The sequence below is a fragment of the Accipiter gentilis genome, chromosome 23, assembly GCF_929443795.1.
Source record: "Accipiter gentilis chromosome 23, bAccGen1.1, whole genome shotgun sequence".
NCBI lineage: Eukaryota > Metazoa > Chordata > Aves > Accipitriformes > Accipitridae > Astur > Astur gentilis.
The window spans coordinates 21,486,536-21,508,039 of record NC_064902.1 but is presented as its reverse complement, the minus strand read 5'-3'; the positions used below and the strand labels follow the sequence as shown (position 1 = coordinate 21,508,039).

Sequence of the window (21,504 nt, the reverse complement as noted above, 5' to 3'; positions counted from 1 at the left end):
AACCCAAACAAAGCACATGGCTGCATGTATTCTGTTTTGACATATTCCTGCCCTGATGTCCCAAGCAAACGGGGAGGACGGTGCTGCAACCCCCAGCCTGAGCTTGGATATGCAGCATAGGAGTACAAACTCTACAGGCAATATTTTATTTATTTATTTTTTTTTTTTAATTGCAAATTGTCCTGCAGCCAGGCAGGGACACCTCCTGTGCTTACAGAGATGCTCTGCAAAAGGAAGCAGCGCAGCAGGTATTGCCAGCTGGGCACTGTGTGGCCAGGCACCGGGGCAGAGCCTTTTTTCCCAGAAATACTCAGATCTCCAGGCAGCGACAGAGTGGGACAGCTCAGCTCGGCAGGTTCGGCCACATCAAAGAGGGATGTGGCCTCAGTGAGGCCACCAGGGCCTCCAGCATGGCAAAACCAACGCACAGGTCTTGCTAAAATAAGGCTTATAAATCTGCAGAGCTTACGCATTTCCAACAAGTGAGACTGCTGGTATTTCCCACCGGGTGACTGACTGACTTCTCTGCATTTCAAGCTTATTAACAGGTGGTAAAAGTCCAAAAGCCGTGACATTTCGTTGTAATACTGAAGAACAGAATGAAATGTTTGAACATTAGAAATAATGCTCTGCCCCCAAAATAGTGCCAATAATGCCAACTTGGTATTAAAAGCAAAATATCAAATAAAGGTATATTGGTCGCATACTTTCTCCTTAAACTCGTGCTCAGGGATTTGTCAGCTGGGTGTCAGCAGAGCTGGTGGGATGCGGTGAGCTGGGATCTGCCTCCCATGCACCTGACGGTGGCAGCAGCACCTTTTATTCTCACTCCAGTGAAGCACATGATTGTAAGACTTTTTCCTCTCCATTACATTATTGAGAAAAGTGTAAATCTTATTATTCCAGAATATGAAGAATAATAAAAAAAACTTGGGATGCCCTTGATGCCTTCCTGAAAGGTGAATGCTAGTTAGCACAGTCCTACTTCTTTCTGCATTTGCACTGAATGTACCCAGGAGTTTTTTGCAGGTGAAGAATGCATTAAAAAAGTCCTGATACCTTCCTGCTAAAGTGAAGAAGCTAAAGCCATGAGAAAAAAAGAATGTACAAAAGCATTTCCTTCACTGAGTGAAACACTCCTACAATAGCACAGAGACCGCACCAGGGTTGGAAGCCAAGGATTATTCTCTGTGTGAGCAATTTGTCTCACACTTGAGCGCTGCTTAGATCTTTCAAATTTCTGTTAAATACCCTTTTAAAAAAAAAAAAAAAAAAAAATCTTTTTTTTTTTCCCAGCAATATCAGCTGCCATGGATTTGTCTGCTGATTTTTAACGAGTCCTCGGTGGTGGTAGTTTTGCTGTTTCAGGTATCAGATGGGTGTACCTGTGTGCATCGTGCGGGTCCTGCCGCTTAACCTCTCTCCATGGACAGGCAGAGTAGAAATAAAGAACAAAATCATGTAACACTGAATATTAGAGGGCGTGGGGGGGGAAGACAGGATGACCATTTTAATACTCAGTAACAAAAGAACTAAGGTACTTTGCTCTTTTCCTATTTTCCTTAGCAAACAAAGAACATTTGTTATATTTCTGTATAATGAATACATATAGATTTCAGACTTTTAGCGTAAGTGGAGTTTTCCCTAAGGGATAATAAGAAAAGAATGAGTATTACTGGGTTTCCAGGTGCCTGGATATTTATAAAATCACCATTATTCTGGTGATCTTTAATGAAGAAGAGTAGAAATTCACCCTGCTAATCTTCATAGCTGTATTCTACCACCTATAACTGGATCTGCTCTTTTCACCTCCATTCATGCCTGGTATGTTGAGCTTTTTTATTCCATTTCATGGCTAAGTGTATTTTAATACTGGATAATGTTATTTTTGCAGATATTTCACATGCCATGGTTATGTGAAGTTATCCGACAGAGAGTATATAAAGCATGTTAGAGATGCTAATGTATATAAGATGATAGTTTGATCCAGGAGATGATCATACCATGAAATAAATGAGGTATTTGAATTCAGGGTGTTTGTCATTCAGGTTGATCCCTGCTTTGCCGTAGATCAGCTCTAGATAGTTGGTTGTCCGCGGTGTCCAGGAGTCCCAGCCAAAGCCAAGGGCAGCTCGACCTTGGTGTGGGGCCAAGAAAACCCACTGTAGACCACAAGCTAGAGAGGGCTATGAATGGCAGCTAAAAGAGATTCCCAGCAAAGAAATGGTATCAGGAGAAAAAAAAAAAAAAAGAAAAAAAAAAAAGCAAAACCAAACAGACCAAAACAAAAGAGAAACTTGCTGATTACAGCTAAGGCTTTTGAAGATTACATCAAGTCAAACTTTTATTAGCAAAGTTGTATTTCATGTAAAATGAAAATATCTTTTAAAACCATACGTGCACATATGCATGATACAAACAGCAACTACAGTACAACACGTTTCTCTAAACTTTAATAAATCCACACTAACATTTAGCTCAAAAAGTAACATTGGAACAGTGACACCACATTTGCTTTGATCTTTTCTCATGAAATTACAAAGTATATTGTTTAAAGTAATAATAACAAAAAACAAAACAGACAATATGCTTTGGCTCAAACCCACCTACTGGTTCCTGCCCGAAAACCAAACAAATCAGTGCAGATCACTTGAGATTTTACATGAAAGATACGGAACTGCAATGTAAACATGTACTGGTACTCCAACACGGTTTATACATCTTATTTTGAAATACTAAACATTAACAGAGATGCAGCTGAGGGCTTGATCCATCGTCAAACAAAGGAAATTCTTTTGCCACAAAGAATTTCCTTGCTTTATATCCGTCCTTACAGGTACATAAAATAATCTAAATTTACCACTCATTTGCAGAAAAAAAGACTATAAAAAATTATAATGAGATTTCCTTTCAGAAGCACACAGGGTCAGTGAATGTTATTGTAACTTTACTTTACAAAACTGCATACGGAATTACTGCTAGAAAACCCCACCTTTTTATATAGAAAGATTGTGCTAGTATTTGTTTTCATCTCAAAAATAAGATCAGCCTGAAAACTTTTATTAAAACCTCTCATGCATGGGATCTGACCCATTCAGTCAATGGAAGTAGTTATCAGACAAAAGAGCTACTCATTAAAATTTGTGTAATAAGAACAGAACAGAACAAATATCATAAAACATTAAATGATATGCTGATCAGATCCATTTAAAATGTAAGTTACAAAGAACGTTTTTTAAAATTTATTATGCATACACACATTTTTATCCAGAGGGGAAAGTCATTTTCTGATTTAGTTCCTAATTCTGCTCTTCCTAAAGATCCAGCCCCAGAAGGGCTTCGATAGCCGGTCCTGTACCGTTATCCTTGCTGAAGAGCAGAGTCAAGCACAAGTGAGGATTTCTTGAGACTGGGCCCCCAAATTTTGCCAGAGACTGAAGCTGGAGACATTCCTACAAGGTCTTGATTGTGCAATTACATTTTTTTAATTTTTTTTTTTTTTTTTTTTAAATAAAAACTTAGGTCTGAGGTTACAATCTACACCAAATCAATGGTACACTGCGCCGTGAATGCAAACGGCTCACTTGCATGGGAGCTAACACACAGCGGGGCTTCCCATATAGTTAGGAAGAGCTGATTTTATTTGCTTAATCTTATGCACAGCGAAAACTGCATGACTTTTTGAGAAACATCCATCCGTCCTTTGTTCCAGAGGCAGCTACTTAAATCCACAAGCCAGGATTCCGGGGGCCAGGGAAATGCCTCCTCCTTGCTGGATGAAACTGCATCCCGGGTTGACTAAGATATCAAATCTGAAAGTGCCATTTCCCCTCTCACACTTGTACTGCCAGCAAAATGTAATGGCGTACCATAACCAAATGTAACCACACTAAGAACCATGGTGCTGGGTAATTAATAATTCCCTCTCTGGCATGGCTTGCACGCTCGTACGACTGGCTGTCCCTGACTCCCTTCTCCCAGCAGGCAGTCTGAAATTCCCTGCTAGGTATTAATTAATGAAATCTCCACAGATTTCCATCAACTGATTTTAATAAACACTCTTGGCCAGAGCTTTAAAAAAATTTATTGGATTTAATGTACTATTTCAGACCTGTGGTACAGTTGGCGATACTTTTTATTCAGCATACATGGCTCCACTTCCTCTCACCTGTAACAGACTGCCCAAGAAAAAAAAGCAGCCCATCTCCTGGCAGTGACAAAAAACTGCTTGCAAAACTCTAAGCTTGCTCTGTCAGTTTACTTTTGAAAGCAAATCTCTAAAAAACCATTAGTGTCCTGCACTTTCCAAGGTACACAGTATGAGTGGTACCCTTGCAATAGAAAATAAAACCCCAATGGGAAGAAAAAAAAGGAAAAGAAATTATTGGGAAAGAGAAAAAAGCTCAGGTGAGTGAGATTCCCCAGGAGTTTTAGCCATTTGTTTAATATTCATTGAGCATATTCCTCAAAAGTCAGTGCACACTCTACAAATTCCATTGCACATCTTTTTGTCACTGTACGATTTTTAGGCCCTAAGGCATCATGAAACACCAACATTAAGATTTAAGGCTCTGAATTAAAATTTTAATAGAAAAAGCACTCATACTGGCACAGATGAGTAGCACATCACAGAAATGTCATAAACATCCCTTAGCAGCAACAGAACAATTGATAGTACAGGGGATTTATATTCATTATTCGATAATTTGACACTCACTAATACGATTGGAAATTTGTGTCTGTTTAACATCAGCGTTTTCCGGGACAAGGAGCCTAGCTGATCCCCGGGCACGCAAAGTACAAGAAAACGGACACCCGCGTCCGTGGATGGGTCGCATCCAGCCTCCCCCACGCGCGTCTGCCCAAAGCTCTGCCCCGGTTAGTGACCCTGCGGCTGGGAGAGCTCTGCAGGTACAGCCCTAATTTTCTTCCTATTTCAAAGCCCCTTGATCTTGCGCTGGTGAGGATGATTCCTAAAGGGCATACGTTAAAACCAGCCCGAAGCTTGCAACAAAGGTTGTCACGAGCCTAATCGGTTCTTAGACTTTCTCGGGTTTGGGCTGCAGCAGACGAGAGTCAGCAGATAAAGATTCTGGTGGGAAATGTCTCTGTTGACGAGATGCCAATTTTCACTTTTCTACAACGATGCAAGATTTTTCTTCCAAAATAAAAAAAGACTTTGGACTTTTTTCAGCACTTGGATTGAGAGAAATGCAGAAAATAAAACTTTATAAATAATAAAAGTTAATGTCTTGGGTCACTGACGTGGAGTGGGGTGATTTTGGCCTCATCTTTTTATACTCATACACACGGCATCACTGGGGGTTTCAGGCTGGCTGTTTGGGGTTTGCTTTTCCCAAACAGAAGCTATATGAAAGGCCCTTACAAGCTACAATAAAAAAAAAATATAAAAATAGAGGAACAGATATGCAGAACCATCGAGCACCAAAGGCCACTTACTGCTTTCCAAAATCGATGAGCGTGGGGGAGAAGCCCCGGCGTATGGGGAGCTGTGTACGAACCGTGGCCTTTCTACTGGTAACAACCTGCATTTCTGTGGGCACCTAACGGGTCTTAATTGTAGCCCTTCCTGGAAACTCATAACCGTGTGAGTAATTCTCGCTTCCTCTCTTTCTTCCATTGAAGTAATGGAGACCGTGAAGGAGCCATCGGGGATATTTGCCTAATTACTATCATGATGCAAAATGGCTTTTAGGATCTATTCCTCCTGCAGTAACTATTTAAAAACTATTATAATTGAAGTGACAGTCATTTGTAAGCGCAAGAAGAAATGAAGCCATATTGATACTCCACTCAAATAAGCATATTCAAAAATACAAATGCTTTTAAAGAAATTCAGAAGATTCCAATACAAAAAGACCAAAAAAATGTGCTGCACAGCTTTGCTGAGTTAGTGTTGGAGAGGCAAAGAAAAGGACCAGATTTAAACCAGCATTCAGTAAAGAAAATATAAAAGAAACTATACCATAATATTTTCTCTTTGCTTTTGCTTTTGTTTATTTAACAATGAATAGCTTGAAAAAAAATGATCTCTTGAAAGTCAGGTAGGTCTATTTTATGCGATACTAGGAAGATGTATATGACTGGTATACACACAACTCCTTCTGAAAACTAGTTTTGCTGGTCCAAACTCATATTGAGAAGCAATTCTATTTATTCCTACACAGCTATACAGACTCATGCTAGCAACATGTCTCATTTCAAAATAAAACAAGGCTGATTTTTACTTGTGTCAATATTAATATCATATGTACAACGTCTCCATGAAATGTATGCTAGCGCACAAATATACAGATATGAGACAGACAACAAGCATTTTGCTTAGAAATGCAGCTTGCAGAGACTCGGGAAAACAAAATATTTTCTAATGATGGTGGATGGGAACCCTGTTTTGCCTTGCCACAGGAAAGATACTGCAGCTTAACTTATTTAAGGAAATAGTGCCAGCTACTGGTCAGAAGATTCATCCACAAGGCCAGAGCTTTGTCTTTTAAGAGCAATTTTTCTGTGGATAAAGTTGCATCTCTAAGTATTGGTAATTGCAGTCAGCTGTAACCACTAAAATAATTTTAGAGTGTCATAAGCAAAGGAGTTTATTTCTTTATGAAAAATTATACAATATATAGAATATATTTCTCCAGTATTTTAGATTCTCATTTTTCTCAGTAGGATGTATTGTGTCACTTTGCAGAGTAACCTGTTGGTTTTGTTTGATATTCTTGTTGTGTTATAACCTCTACAATGCCGAGGCCACGGTACGTGAGGGAATACTACATATAAATGTACGTACAAAGTGACAACAGCCACACAGGAAAAAAAAATACTATACAGAGAAACATATTCCAAACCTAAGAAACACACGCAATAGCAGTTAAGTATACAGATGTAACACTGAGAAATTCTGTTTTGGTAAGACCGAGTAAGATGTTTCGTGTAGGAAAATATTATTTGTTTTGTTTTAATTAGAAGAAAACACCTAGAAATTAGGATGGAAAATCATCTTTTAGTGGCAGTGACTTATTTTTGTATTACCTGGCTGTCAGGTCCCTGACTGGCTCAATTGGCAACCTGCTTCCAATCACATGTGGCAACTGCGGAGTACTAATCAAGATAAATATCACAATTAAACACGAATCATTCTTGCTCATATTTTAGGCGTGGAGAGGAAAAGTTGCTGTAGAACTCCCAGTGCTTTCCACTGATCCTTTTTCCTTAGATCCAGAATAAGCTCCAATAAATGAACCATCTTCATTGAACATCCCATGCTCCCCTTCTCCATAATCTACCAGACTATCAGCACTTTCAGTGGCTTTAATGTCCCCGTTAATTGACTGGAGGCTGCCTTTCAGCGGCTTTTCATCGCTGTCACTACAAAACAAAGAAACGCCTTTCCAAAAATCTAGCTTTTAATTACAAGCATGGAAACTGCTCTCTTATTGTGAAAGCAAGCAGCAGGAGGGAAGAGCGAGGGAAACGTTTCTGTGGGGGTTGTACGTGGAGAATGATCCGACCCCGTGAGTCCTGCTCGGTCGGGTGCACCTCAAACGGGTCATGCACACCGACCTGAATTCCCCACATACCTGATTTGGGGATTATTACAACAACGGAATGGGTTAAAAAGGCAAACATCAATGAAAACTACACGTGTGTTTTGCTTTTTTTCCCTTTTTGCCTTGGACAGACAGAAGAATGGACAGAGAGGGAAAGGGAAAGCAAAGGAAATGCTGGAAAGGATTTGAGGGATCAGTTCCAGCGATCGGTGCTGTTGTCGAGTCTTCGGCACCTTACAGAAAAAGACATTTTCATTTTACAAAACAGTGGGCAATACTCAGGGCCTATTTAGTTCATTTTTCTTTCGAGGTGGGTGGGTGAACTGATGTAAAGTTGTGGAATGAGGCATCAGTTTTATCTCACTGTTTTGTGAGCATTTCTTTCATTTTAGATGACTAACAAAGGGGCTTTTTTCCTTTTTTTTCTTTTGTTCTGCTATTATCTTATCTTGCTGTAACTGATAGAGTTTCCCTCTGCTGAAGGGGAGGAACAGGGAAAAACGAAAGCAGGATCAGAGTGTCTGTAGCTGCTCATATGCAGTCTATGTTCAATGGCAATTTCGTGAAAAAGGACAGGCCCACCACCAAAATTCAGGAAAAAAGGGAAATTCCACCGGCCATTCCTCCTAATGGCACCACAGGAGAAGAACCAAAGCAGTCTGACTTCTCCTAACTGAACACAACGTGTGGGGGGATTGGGAACATAGATTAAAATATTACAAAAAAAACCCCAAATTAGGCCTCTGAACTAGGTACGTAATTACTCAGTTGTGGCCCTTGCTGATGCCAACTCAGTGTCAAAGCTTTGGTAACATTATCTAGGGAAGGACAGAGAAATGCACCTGAACCTTACCTCTTCAGCATATAATCATTAATGTGTATAATCAATACAGTAAAAATATTTGCTACTTTTCTACACATGGCACTTCTATTTATAAAAAAAGACAAGTTTGGAGTTTGGGGGGAAAGGAGGGGGGTCAAAGTTATTAACCTCAGGACTTTCTTACCTTTCTAAATATTTGTCCCATTAGAAAGCATTAAAAATTAAATAAAGATGAAATTATGCAGAAAAAAAACCCTATTCCAGTACAAATAATGTAGTATATATAAGAGGGATTTCAACAGAAATTTTATGCCCTTAAGGCCAGTGACATCAGTTTTCCAGCATGGTTCTTATAATGTATTTTTCTTCATACCACAGTTACATAATATTGTAAGCTTTAGTTATTTCAAAGCAGCCAAAGTGGTTATTTCGGTTCTCCTACAGAAACTTCTGTAGTGAGACTGGTTGGGTTTTTGCCATCTCTTACTGTATTTCAAACTTCTCTTTGTTTTCTTCCACAAAACGAACATTCCCCATATTACACGATTTGGGCCTGACTGGGTTTCAGAGACCCACCGAAGACATAAAAGTCTTTCTATTGACTTCAATGGACATTACAGCAGGAACTCAAATTATCATATATATTTACATTATTCATACAATGCTAATTAAAAAAAAAACAAACAAACAAACACAAAAAACAAAAAAAAAAAAAAAAAAAAACAAGTGAAAAATAACCACTGATACATCAACATTTACTTATATCCCAACCTGGATGGATTTCAGTATACTGGATATACCTTTATATTCCTACTATTATCCACTCCTGTGAGGTTTGCCTTGAAAATGAAAAATAGCATTTAATTGCATGCTATAAAAATGTTCTAAATAATGATGACATCTGGAAACAAACAAAACCCCAACAAACACAAATGCTTGTTAAAGCAGGTCCTATTTACCTATATTCCCCAAAGATTTCATCTTTTATTGATTGAGCTTCGGGATCTGGATGCAAATCTTCTTTTTCTTTCACTGTACAAATAAAATAAAGCACAGATCTGTATGCCGTGTTCCGCCGTGGATTTTTCTTTTCGCAGGTGCAACGGGAAAACTGCCTTGTGATCACCTCCAGCCTAACCTGGAAGGCAGCAGCTCGCCCTGCACGTCTGGTTGGACACAACCAGAAGGCTTCCGTCAAGGCTTTGGGGCCATTCCCTAATTTTTAAGAAAGCTAGCAAGTGTTTATAGAACCATAGAATGGTTTGGGTTGGAAGGGACCTTGGAAGATCATCCAAGTCCAACTCCCTTGCAATGAGCAGGGACATCTTCAACTCAACCAGGTTGCTCGGAGCCCCGTCCAACCTGACCTTGAATGTTTCCAGGGATGGGGCATCTACCACCTCCCTGGGCAACCAGGTTTATACTTCAATATTTATACTTCAATCCTTACTCACTGCTTTGAAAATGACAGAATTACTTTCAGCAAACTATTCTATTGTTAAGCAGTTTGGCTACCCATGGAAGTTACGTCAGTTAGTATGTCCAGTAGGAGTTATCAGGTGTGAAAGCGAGCAGGTAGCCCGGCCAACGGCGGCTCAGAGGTGCAGCTGGTAAGGACCTCGACTCTACATCTGGATTAAATACTGGAAGATTCACCAAGCACTATCAAAGGCCTTAGCAAGATCTCTGACCAGCACGCAGCACTATCTCACCCAGAGAGCACAGCTTCACTTATATTCATTAGAATCCATTCTGCAGATATTTCTCAAAAGCTACAAATCCTAATTGGATGCTTCTGCTTGTGGCTTTGCAGCCTCCAGAGATAAAAGTCTGAAGGATGCTTGTTATTAACACGTGAACATAGCGAAAGGACAATAAATCCATTTACCTGAATATTTTCCTCCTTTATTTCTTCTGACAAAGCAAATAGTTAGCAGCAGTAGGGTGAGCAAAGCGATGGCACACATCAGTCCAATAAACCACCCCTGGGTGGAAATTCCATCGTAAATGCCAGCATAGGCTTTGTGAAACAGAAGAGGAGTAAAAGAGAAGAAAATTAATCAGAGGAAAAGGTCATCACCCTACTATAACATGAATACATAACACGTTCTTCACTGGATCCTAACTGAATCGGTCTGTCACTACTTACTGTGTTCAACTTAAAGAACTGCAAGACAGAACTGTGTCCAGAGCGTGACATTTTTAGACTTAAGGGCAATGCGCAGTCTACAAGGCACAGTACAGACATTTTGGAAAGGTAATTCTGAGCGAGTAGTTGACTCAAAGGATTAATGCCAAATAGGAAAGCTGAACAGAGAATTGTTAAGCCTCTCATGCAAAAGCAGTTTTGCGAAAGAAATAGAGTTAAAAGTGCACCTGATACATGCAAACCGCTGGACTGGCACACTTAAAATGGATTATATCACAGCACTACCCTTTCAAAATCGCATAGGAGGGAAAACTGTTTTGTAAAGGTTTGTCATTGTTCTGGGCTATTGTGCATCAAGTAAAGCACAGGACTCAGCCAAGAACCACGGATGTGTTTATGCTCCCATGGGATTCAACTGCAAGGGTCAACTTAAAAATCACAGAACAAAGTAATGACTTTGGTACACTTTCACTGCACAACGTAAGATGTAACCTCAACATTTATTTACATTCAAAATAAATCTTTATCACCTTGAAGGGTTTCATGTCTCACCTCTCCCCCTTGTCTCAATTACATCTTCAAAAATGCTATTGTTATCAACCCAATTCTTAGTCACTAGACGAACTGTATATTCAGTTCCAGGCTCAAGTGCCTCAATGGGGTGAAACTTTTGGGTGGGCTTTACTGCTTCTGAAATCTTGCCGATCCCTTTACCTATGGAATGTACATATTCAAGTCATATTAATTAATGGTATTCATTGAACAAAAGGCCTGTGAAATGCACAGTTACAAATAACGTAAATAACACACAAATATGACATACAAGGATTTTTAACATTTGTCATCAGGTAATCTGATTTTCAAAAGCAGGCAGTAAAGTAAAAAACATTCCCCCTCTTTGATTTTTAATATTCCATCAGATAAAATAAACAGCAGACTGAAGTAATCCTGATGTTTATGAAGGGGTTGGTACACTTCCCAGGATGAAAGTTAATATTGATGGGGGATTATGAATCTGCTTTAACTAATGCGTGCTTAAAAAAATTACAACTTGAAAATGGGCTTGCTTTGTATAGATAATCTGGGGTTTGATGCTTCTCCCATTGAACTGAAGTCAGCAGGGAAGCACAGACAGCTTGTTATGTGGAAATGCATTCTTATGTGTCTCTCAGAAAAAATTAACATTGGGATTTGTACTCATTTCTCTCCTGACAGTGATTTTCCATGTCCTTTTAAATACCACAATGCCTGCACAAAGCACTGGTTTAGATATAGCTGAAGTTTGCTTTTAAATTGATATTTAGGCATTTAAATATTCCTGATGAGCTTAATATTTGATTAAGAGGTAGAAGAGAAGTTCCAGTAGCCCTAGTTTTAGAGCCTTTTCACTTGCAAAACGCCTACTGTAATTTCTGTCTGGTTAAGATTGCAGGGTATTAAAGCTTTTTTAAAACAGCATTTGTGGATCACAGAAAAAAAGGACATCTACAGAACTTAGCAATCACTGCCCGAGCACGAAAAGCCCGTTCGTATGAGCAAATGCAGAACCGCGTGTGACCTGCGGGATCTCTTTAGTCACCCAATGGGCACAACTCGGGAGCGTGCCTGCCCTCGGTGGCAGGAGAGAGATTTTGGCTGCTGCACGTAATAAATACAACTCTTTAATTGTGTTCAGTTGCCTAATTTGCCTGCTTTATCCAAAGTCGTCTGAACTAAGGATTGAGCACACAGTATAATTTGAAAACGACTTGACCAATTAGCGCTGACAGTAAAACAATGCTCGTTAATACTTAAACTAGTAAACAAGCAAAGCAAGAAGCTTTCAGAGATAAAGGCTTAGTTGACAGCTGAAGGGAAAAAAAAAAAAAAAAAGATTAAGATGAATCCAAGCACAATCAAAGCAGCAGTTCCAGATAAGTTTTCCAAGGCAACTATACATGTATTACAATAAGCAGTTAAATTAGTAGACCATTGGGACCCAGAGAGAGCACATACAGCTGAAATGTTGCTGATACTGAAGCACAGCTTATTAGCATAAATTAATCCGTCTATCGGTAGTTTTTGCTAAATGAAGTATGTGAAACCAAGTTCTAATTTTTAATCAAACTGCAAATTAAGCAACAGGATACCACAGGTATATTTTAATTACATGTTCTAAAATCAAGACATCAGAAAAACGTATTTAATGGAAACACTATCCATAAAGTAACAAGAATGAATGGGAACCCTCAACCCGTTGTGTATTAAATACCATATAACACTTATGCATGACACATGGTCCAATTTGTACACAACGCAAGCCTCCTTAAGAAGCATTTCTCCCGAATTCCTGGTAAGCAAAATGCTTAACCCTGAGCCCAGTGGTAGCCCACCACTGCGGTCCGGTGTGCATCTTCTTAAACCAGCGTAACCAGTCCGTATCTACCACCTATTGATTTCCAGCTCGTGCCAGCCTCTTCTTTTTGAACGGACGGCTCTTTACAGAAGCAGAAAGGGGGAACTGATATGGCTGAAAACCAGCCCTTTTCTGCCAGGTTATTGCTCAGCTGTATCAGCCGCTCCGGCTCCACAGCGAACAGCGCGGGGCTGGGACGCGCGTCCTGGACCGAGGGTTTGAGCCCAACCTGAGCTGGGACTGGGGATTTACCACTGGCTCTCCAGGCTGTTTAACATCACCTATCCCAAAACACTAAACGAATTTTTTTCTTTAAAGCTCGGTACAGGTGTCCAGTGATGGGTGATTATGAGGTTTCTTTCCACGCGATTTCTTTCTGGTGTGTGTTACACACTCAATATAGTATGTACAGAGGAGAAAGCATTGCTAAGTGGGGCAAGTTTGGTGGTTGGAATAGAAAAAGAAGTGTAGCATCCTGAAAAATAAAAGCAAAGATATACAGATAAGGAAAAGCTCAACAGACTGAAAGGTCAGTGAGCTGCAGAAATTAGCTTCAGAGAATTGAAAGCAGTTGGGTTAGGTTTTTAATCTACAGTAAGGGAGAAGAAGCATTAGTAATAAAGGCATATCACCAGCACTTCTCATCTTCCCCCACTATTTATCAGCCATACCATGGGACTCGCGTGAACATTAAACACTGAACTGCAATTTTACAATATTCCTACTGGGCTTCAAGATTTATGAGAACAACAGAACACACATTTTTTATAGAAGCTTATGGTATAAAGGGAAAAACAACATAACCTGCCCCCAAAGACTTACAAGAGTGCTAGTTCTCCAAAAGTTAGCACATCTGTTATAAAACATACTTATATAAAAAAGCTGGCAGTCTAATAGCTAAATACTAATTGTGGGCAACATCTTAATTTACAGCCGTACCTGTCTAAATACATCTGCTCCAATAAATGGAAAGTTGGACTTGCCTTAATTTTCCCCTACTGCCTGGCTATTAAAAGTATATAAATATGCATCACAAGTATCCTTCATCTTCTGAGCTTTTTTAGTGCGGGAGGTAATTCGTGCTTAATTGGGAATAGTTTAAGCTATAGAGATTAGTAAGCCTGTTGTATGTAAACTCTATTGAGAAGAATTTATAGGTGAGTTTGTGATCATCTATTTGTACTGATTGTCATTTGTATGAGAAATCTGAGCTCGGACAAGACGACAGGTTATAGTTTACTTCATCTCTCTCTGCCTCTTCTAAGCTCTCTGTGTTGGCTACACTGGGGCAGGCTGGTAGAAGAGGAAAAAGCAAAAAAAAATAGCAAAGATAAACAGTTAATCACAAATCTGCTTCAAGTACTCCAAGACTGATATATTTAGCATATTATATTTAACACGCCTGTTTTTCTTGCTCAAAATGATAGGGGTTTGAAACAGCGATATGTCACATATTCCTTTTCCCGGTCCAGCCTGTGTGCAGCACCGGGGCTGGCAGAACGCTTCGTTGCCCGTCATTAGCAACAACAGGGTTTGATGGGCTATGGGTCCCCCGGCCAAAGAAAAAGCAGCAGAATGGAATGGCATAAATGACAGAAAAAGAACTTTTTCATCAAGATTTCATCAGATTCTTTTGATTGTGAAGAAACAGGGCATATTTGGGGGGGGGGGGGTGCTGGTAACAATACCAGTGGTTACATATGGCTAAGGCAGCTGTATTTTTCCCTTTTCACTGTGCCTGTGGCAAAAAAGAACTAAACCCATATATTTTGTAACAAATGGTTAGTCTCCTCATCTTATGGCGTGTCATGAAGGTTAGTACCCTCTGGCTAAGATTTTCAAAAAGCCTGTGGGAGTTATGTGCCAATTGCCATTGAAATATAATGAAACTGGTGAACTTCTGTTCTCTGGCTTCTCTGGAAAATAAAACTACAGTTGTACGGCTTCCTCTGGATGAATTTTTCATTAAGGCTTGAATTTCTGGACACACAGTAATCATTCTCAACATGTAATACGTGTTTAGTAATCCTCGAGAAACACTGGTAACTAGATGAAAAGAGGCTTTGTGTTAAAAAAAAGACTGCTATATTAAATTACTTTTTTTCACTTATGTGAGAACATTATTTTGTGTTACATTTCTGAGCTTAATGATCATTGGGAAATTGACATTTTCAAGGGGAAAATTAATTAGTTTGTAGGTCATTTAAAAAATACTGCCTGAAAATGAAAAATTAGAGATAAAACTCATTCTCCAAAGACAGCATACCTTCTTCTGTGGAATGAAACCAAGATGAAGCCACAAAAATTAAACTATTATTTATTTTGCAGTACAATGCCAATATACTTTTGCCCAGGTTTTTCCACGATTGTCCACAGTATTTTATCAACAACAGATAAAAAACCTTTAGTTGTCGATCGCTGTTTCATACCTGTGTTATTTTGGCTATGTTTAAGATCTTTCATAAGAAAGAGGCCTTTTATTTCATTGACTTTGTATTAGCTGCCAGCGGCAGTGGTGTTGGGTCGCGCAGCAAAGATTCTATAAACAAAAGGGTTTATATCTCCTACTGCTATTTCTCACTAATTCCAGTGGGCCTGCGTTTAATCTTGGAGACAAATATTAAAGCGTGGTTTTCCTCTGTTAAGCAATTATATAGCACCAGCCCCTTCTGAGAGAGGCAGTGCTGCAGAGCAGAGCGGAGAGCTCGGTCTCCGCCACTGCCAGACAAGCACAGAGAGTGGCACTGCTCCACCGGGGAATGAAGAAATCCAGATGCGAGCGTGCGAGGGTCTTTTCCTATCAGTATCCGCTCATTGACCTTTTGGTAAAGTGTCGCTAACTCAAAGCAATGTGTTACTCCTGATAAAAATCTGAATCTGAACGGTTCATTCACAGAGGAAGATGTTGCAGTTGTAGAGAAAGTGTATGATGTCCCCATTTATCCATCCAGGGAGTTATATTCATTTAATTGAGAGAAACTTTTTTTACTAAATTCAGTCATTCATGCCACTGCAAACGCATCTTCAGGAAATGGGTTGCACATAAATTGCAGGCTGGCAAAATTATCTTTTAAAGCACAACCATTTTCCCTACACAGACTTGGTTTTAGTGGTGATACGTGCATACTCGTATATGTACATATTAAAAAAAGAGAATGACTTTTCTTTCTGATTCCAGACTATAGTAGCAGGGAGAACTGCAAATAAATGAAAGCAATAGCAGTGATGCAGATTGAGTATATCAATGATTAAATGTGAATGAATCCATAGCTTCCACCTTAACATCTCCACTTTCCTGGCAAAACGTATTGTGAAATTCTGAAATACCCATGGCACAGCCTGCAAAGGCTATATTACAGCAGTGGAAGCTATTCAAAGTCTTAAAATGAACAATGAGAGCTTTATGTTTTTATTACTAAAACCAGAACATAGTGGATATAGAATCACTGAATCAAAACCCAAAGAAACTTGGAGCGCTCTATCACGGAGTTTCATTTCAGGGGGCAACACGTTTTATATCTGTCATTTATGTGGGTCATTTTAAATTATGAACTTTGACTTTCAAAATCACTCCCTTTCTTCAAAAAGAGAGATTGTTTTAATTTTGAGCAATCACCTTGCTTTCTATACCACAGCTTAAAACCCCAAGAAGGTCACTGAAGAGAGTGATTTTTTTTCAGCCCATCATGTTTAGTTGAAAAATATCAGAACAATTTAGCCAGCAAATAATGACACAAAACTCTAGCGGCATCTCAGTGACAGATGCAGTGTCCTAATTTGGGGTGGCTTGAGAACCAGCAAGGAGCACACATTAATCGCAGAACCGGACCCTTGCGGCTTTTATCAATTATACTACTCTATTCTACAAGCATTTCACAAGAATCAGTTGTTGCCTCTGCTGAAACAAAGTCTTAGGAAAGAAGAGAATGAGAACAAAATGAATGGCAACACTATCATCCGTTTAAGCATATCAGGCAGGGAAGCATTTCAAAAAACCTGACAAGGTTATTCAACGAAGTTATAGACTTTCAAGTGGCCAAAACACATTATTCTCCCTGCCAAATGAAGGCCAGAAAAGGTAACTAATGAGGTGATATGGTGCATTTTTTAGCTCAGGGAAAGAAAAAAATAAAGAATCTTCTACTTTCCTTAATTATGAATAAATTTTAAACCCTGCTGATAGATTCGTAGTTACTACTACGTGAGTACCCGTATACTACAGTGAGACTGGAGGCTACAAGGCAGTTGAGAAGGAGTTTTCCTACTTGAGAAAGTGGATGATAGTTCATGGCTGGATCCTGAACTGGGGCATGATGAGTTTAAAGTACTTTTTACTTGTTTTACCAATAACTGAAGAGATTCTGCAACTTAGAAGTCCAATAGGATGTTGTGCAACAAGGACCATTTTTCTCTTTTATATCAACATTGTTCCCGACTGTTATCATTGCTAAAAATGATGAAGCCAGGACTCTTTTGCTTATCACATTCTCTTTCTCCTTCCCTGTGGTAAGTGCACAGCAATGGTTTCTGATTAATAGCAAGGACTTGTTCCTCAGTATTGTAGAGTTTTCAGACTTGCTGAGCACAGTACATTTTATTTCATTTCAGCTGAATGTGAAAGATGAGCTACCATATAGTGCTTGCAATTTTCCTTTAAATCACTGAACATCACTGAACATCAGTGGTTTAGGATAGGGTATAAGTGGCACACAAATGCTCACTTCCAGTCTCTGATAAAATAATAATAAAATAATGGATCAAATGCACTGCAGTCAACTTTATGTTCATCTGGATTTTCCGTGTCAAATACCTGCCCCTAATGTTTCTGGCAGTCCTGCATCTTCATGCAAGGACAAAATTTGTTTTTATAATATTACTGAGGACAGATTATCTAGATTTTCAATTTTTTCTTTGTGACTAAATGCAATTCACTTATTCTAGTACGGCTTAAAGAGTTGATGGGTGGGAATAGAAACAGTGCTGTACAGCAAAATGAAACAGATAAGCTCTACTTTTCTGAAGAGCTGCATGGCTACATTAAAAAGTTCATTGATTGTTCTCATGGAAAGAAAAACAAATTTATTTCTTCTAATTACAAAGGAAATGTCAAGCCTGGAATATTCTCAATAGATTTTTCCATTATTGTTAGAGCTTCTCCGCATAAAAACATATTGCCTATTAACTTACTCCCTTGAGCCATCGTTAGTCCTTCTTCTGTGACCGGCTTCCCACAGCCTTTGACTGTACAAGCCTTCACATAGAATTTGTACTTGGTACTGGAGCTGAGACCTGAAAGCCTCCAGCTGAGCGTGGAGCGGTTGGTTACGCTGACATCGTTCAGAGGTCCGATTTCATGCGTTTCGTTTACTGAAAGGGAAAAGGCAGTTGAGTCAGATCCAGCAGCTAAAGGCTACGAACATGAAACGTGTCATGAAGTTTCCTGCAAGGGAGGCACTCTGCAGTAAGTAGGAAGGATGAAGCCTGAATAAACGTATCTCACCTCCCTGCCAAGTATTTAAATGGGATTTATCTCGTCCATGTCAATCTCCCAATTACTCAGTGAGCTATTACTGTTCTTAAAAAGCTCTCTGATTCTAGATAGGCATGTACTGAGTGGGAGGTAAAAATTACTGTCTCCCAGATCATTAAATATATATAAATTGCTTCTTGCTTTGCTTCCAAACATCTGCAAACTTTTGCAAGCAAGTTAACGGATGGCTGTCCTGCTTTGCTCCCCTCTGCCTTGGCAGAGCTGGCAGCTGAAGGAGGGGTTACCACCCACAAACCACCTAAATAGATAGATCCACTCTCTGCCCACAGGCACCAAAACCAAAGGGAAGATTCAGCCCCCAGCCCCTGATTGCAAAGGCGACTGGGCAGTTCTCTTTCGGCAGCGTGTCCTGGTTTCGGCTGGGATAGAGTGAACTTTCTTCCTGGTAGCTGGTACAGTTTTGGGACTGAGAAGAATGTTGATAACACACGGATGTCTTCAGTTGTTGCTAAATAATGTTTAGACTAAGTCAAGGATTTTTCAGCTTCTCATGCCCAGCCAGCAAGAAGGCTGGAGGGGCACAAGAAGTTGGGAGGGGACACAGCCAGGGCAGCTGACCCAAACTGGCCAAAGGGGTATTCCATACCATGTGACATCATGCCCAGTATATAAACTGGGGCAGGAGTTGGCCTGGGAGGGATCACTGCTCTGGAACTGACTGGGCATTGGTCGGCAAGTGGTGAGCAATTGCATTGGGCATCACTTGTTTTGTATGTTCCAATCCTTTTATTAGTATTGTCATTTTACTATTGTTATTGCTATCATTATTAGTTTCCTCCTTTCTGTTCTATTAAACTGTTCTTATCTCAACCCACGAGTTTTACCTTTTTCCTCCTGATTCTCTCCCCCATCCCACTGGGTGGGGAGAAGTGAGTGGTGCTTCACTGCTGGCTGGGATTAAACCACAACACAGAGATAAGTCAGAATTACATGGGGTGTTTTTTGTAAATAGGGCACAGTCTCATCCTGTTCCATCCTCAAAGAACATATAAAATACCCTGAATTGTCACCACGCCTCACAGCTGGTGGTGTGGTAGTCTGGGACCAATACTGCATCTTGCCTGAGGTTATCTGCTCAAAGTCTCTTCCCAGCTACTCAGTTCTTTCACAGACAAGAAAGAAATACCCCTGGTATTTAGTTGTTTCTCAGTGTGATTACTCAATAACATGACTCAGGTGGTAGTTGTCTGCATTTCTGCTGAGGCACTCTACAGGGAGGAGGTGCTCACTGACATAATGTGGAGATCTGAACAAATGTGGCTGAAGTTCTCTCATTACAAATTATTTTGCATTGAATGACTTTCACTTCAGTAAAATGCACCTACAATTTATGGGTCTTCTTAACCACTACGTTAGGTATAATTTGCAAATATGAAATAATTGAATTAGTCTATAAATGTGGAATAGGGCCTGGCAGCAATGTGAGCTTACATCAGAAAAGTGTATGGAAAACTTTTTGCTCTGGAAGATGACTTTAGCCTGCCCTCTAGCAGGCTGTGCACACATCGCAGATCAAAACACACCGTTCTGACGCTATGGTTGTTACAGGGATCTCAGAAACAGCCCTTCTCATCAGCCTCTGTTTTAAAGAACTGCACATATAAACCCTTTTTTTTGGTTTTGTTTTTCTTTTTTTTCTTTTTAACTAATAATGCTTAAATTCTAAAATCGAGGTAAAACAAGCACATACTTATCTGGTATTGCAAAACGTAGCCAGTAAGGTGGCCATTTGCTTTCTTGGGAAGTCCCCACGACAGAGTGACCGAGTCCTTGTCAAAGTTCAGGATCCTTAGAAAACGTGGTTGTTCAGGGACTGCAAGATACGGGGATTAGCTTTTAGAGAAGAAGATTGAACAGGTCTGTCTCAACACATACTTGTTAAATGAGGATATAGTTTAGCTCAACACCTACAGTTCCCATTTCTAGTGAAGAGTTTTATGAATATTGGAGATTTTACAATCACTTTAAATAAGGAAATCAACTTACCTTGTTACGTGGACAATTTCTATTTATGTCCCTCCACCCCATATTCTCATTTTGTCTTACCTCCTTCTGGAGTTTCAAACACAACGGGGGAGCTTTCCGGGCCATCTCCTTTGGCGTTGTAAGCCAAAACAGTTAAGCGGAATTCACTGAAGGGCTCTAGACCAGGAATCATCCCATAGTTTCTGTCTCCTACAAACGTTAGGAAGTGTTTCTCTGGGTGATGCCTTTTTCCATCCAGCATGCTTTTTGTTTTCCACCAACTGACCTGCATCGAGATCGGTATTTCTATAGCAAATTATGTTGTATGGGGCTGAACGCGATATTGATTTCTCTCATCTTCCCAGAAATGGGAGATTGCAATCTATCCTTGATCTGGGATTCATTTAGTAGATTATTCAACTATATACAAATATTTAAAGAGAAATTTGTAACCTTATAGCCTCTTAAATGTCCACGAACTCTGTCCCTTGGTATTCCAAACCAGAAGACTTTGACCAGCGTGCTGTTCATAATATCCACCGATACGCCGGAAGGAGCGGCATCTGGAACTGTAAAAACAAAAGTGCTGCATATTAAAGATACTTACAAAGGCTCAGTTTCATGCCGTTCACAGCTACAGGGCTTGGCTTTCCAGCTCAAGCTGTGGCAGTTCATGCAGTCTTACTGCAGGCAAGAAAAAAGCCATTCCACCTGCATCCAGTGGGTGAAATGGGCCAATAAACATTATTTTGCCATACCAGGGCTTTCTGCTGAGGGCTGGAATACAGGTGCACTGGGACATATGAATTTCTACATCAGTATTTATGATTTCCTGTTTCAAGTAATGCTTACAGCAGTGAGAAGAATAAAAAAAAAAAAAAAGATTAGCACAGCACTCAAGAAGGCAATCATAAAGTTTTTTTTTTATAATCAATTTCATTTTACAACTCAGCTCATTAAACAGTAGGATTTTAATCACTACACAATACAGAGAGCTGTTCCAGTGGCTGAAAAAAAAGAGGCCTTGATCCATTGACAACTGAGTTGCAA

At 39.7% G+C, this 21,504-nt stretch overlaps 1 protein-coding gene across 9 annotated transcripts in view; it reads right to left on the bottom strand.

Moving 5' to 3' along the window:
• Nucleotides 1-2,340: 2,340 nt before the first annotated feature.
• The window catches only part of CHL1 (cell adhesion molecule L1 like), a 141,661-nt gene continuing 122,497 nt past the window's right edge, over nucleotides 2,341-21,504 (bottom strand). For 6 of the 9 annotated variants that reach the window (XM_049826742.1, XM_049826741.1, XM_049826743.1 and 3 more), the window contains 8 exons: nucleotides 20,908-21,023; nucleotides 20,536-20,740; nucleotides 20,180-20,302; nucleotides 18,126-18,305; nucleotides 11,096-11,257; nucleotides 10,283-10,414; nucleotides 9,354-9,426; nucleotides 2,341-7,389 (listed from right to left, as the gene is read on the bottom strand). In XM_049826742.1, coding sequence (XP_049682699.1) covers nucleotides 7,173-7,389; nucleotides 9,354-9,426; nucleotides 10,283-10,414; nucleotides 11,096-11,257; nucleotides 18,126-18,305; nucleotides 20,180-20,302; nucleotides 20,536-20,740; nucleotides 20,908-21,023 — 1,208 coding nt within the window. In that variant the 3' untranslated portion in view covers nucleotides 2,341-7,172. Of the gene's footprint in view, nucleotides 7,390-9,353; nucleotides 9,427-10,282; nucleotides 10,415-11,095; nucleotides 11,258-13,247; nucleotides 13,414-18,125; nucleotides 18,306-20,179; nucleotides 20,303-20,535; nucleotides 20,741-20,907; nucleotides 21,024-21,504 lie in introns of those variants that run through there. The other 3 variants (XM_049826747.1, XM_049826748.1, XM_049826749.1) reach the window with 3 other exon arrangements.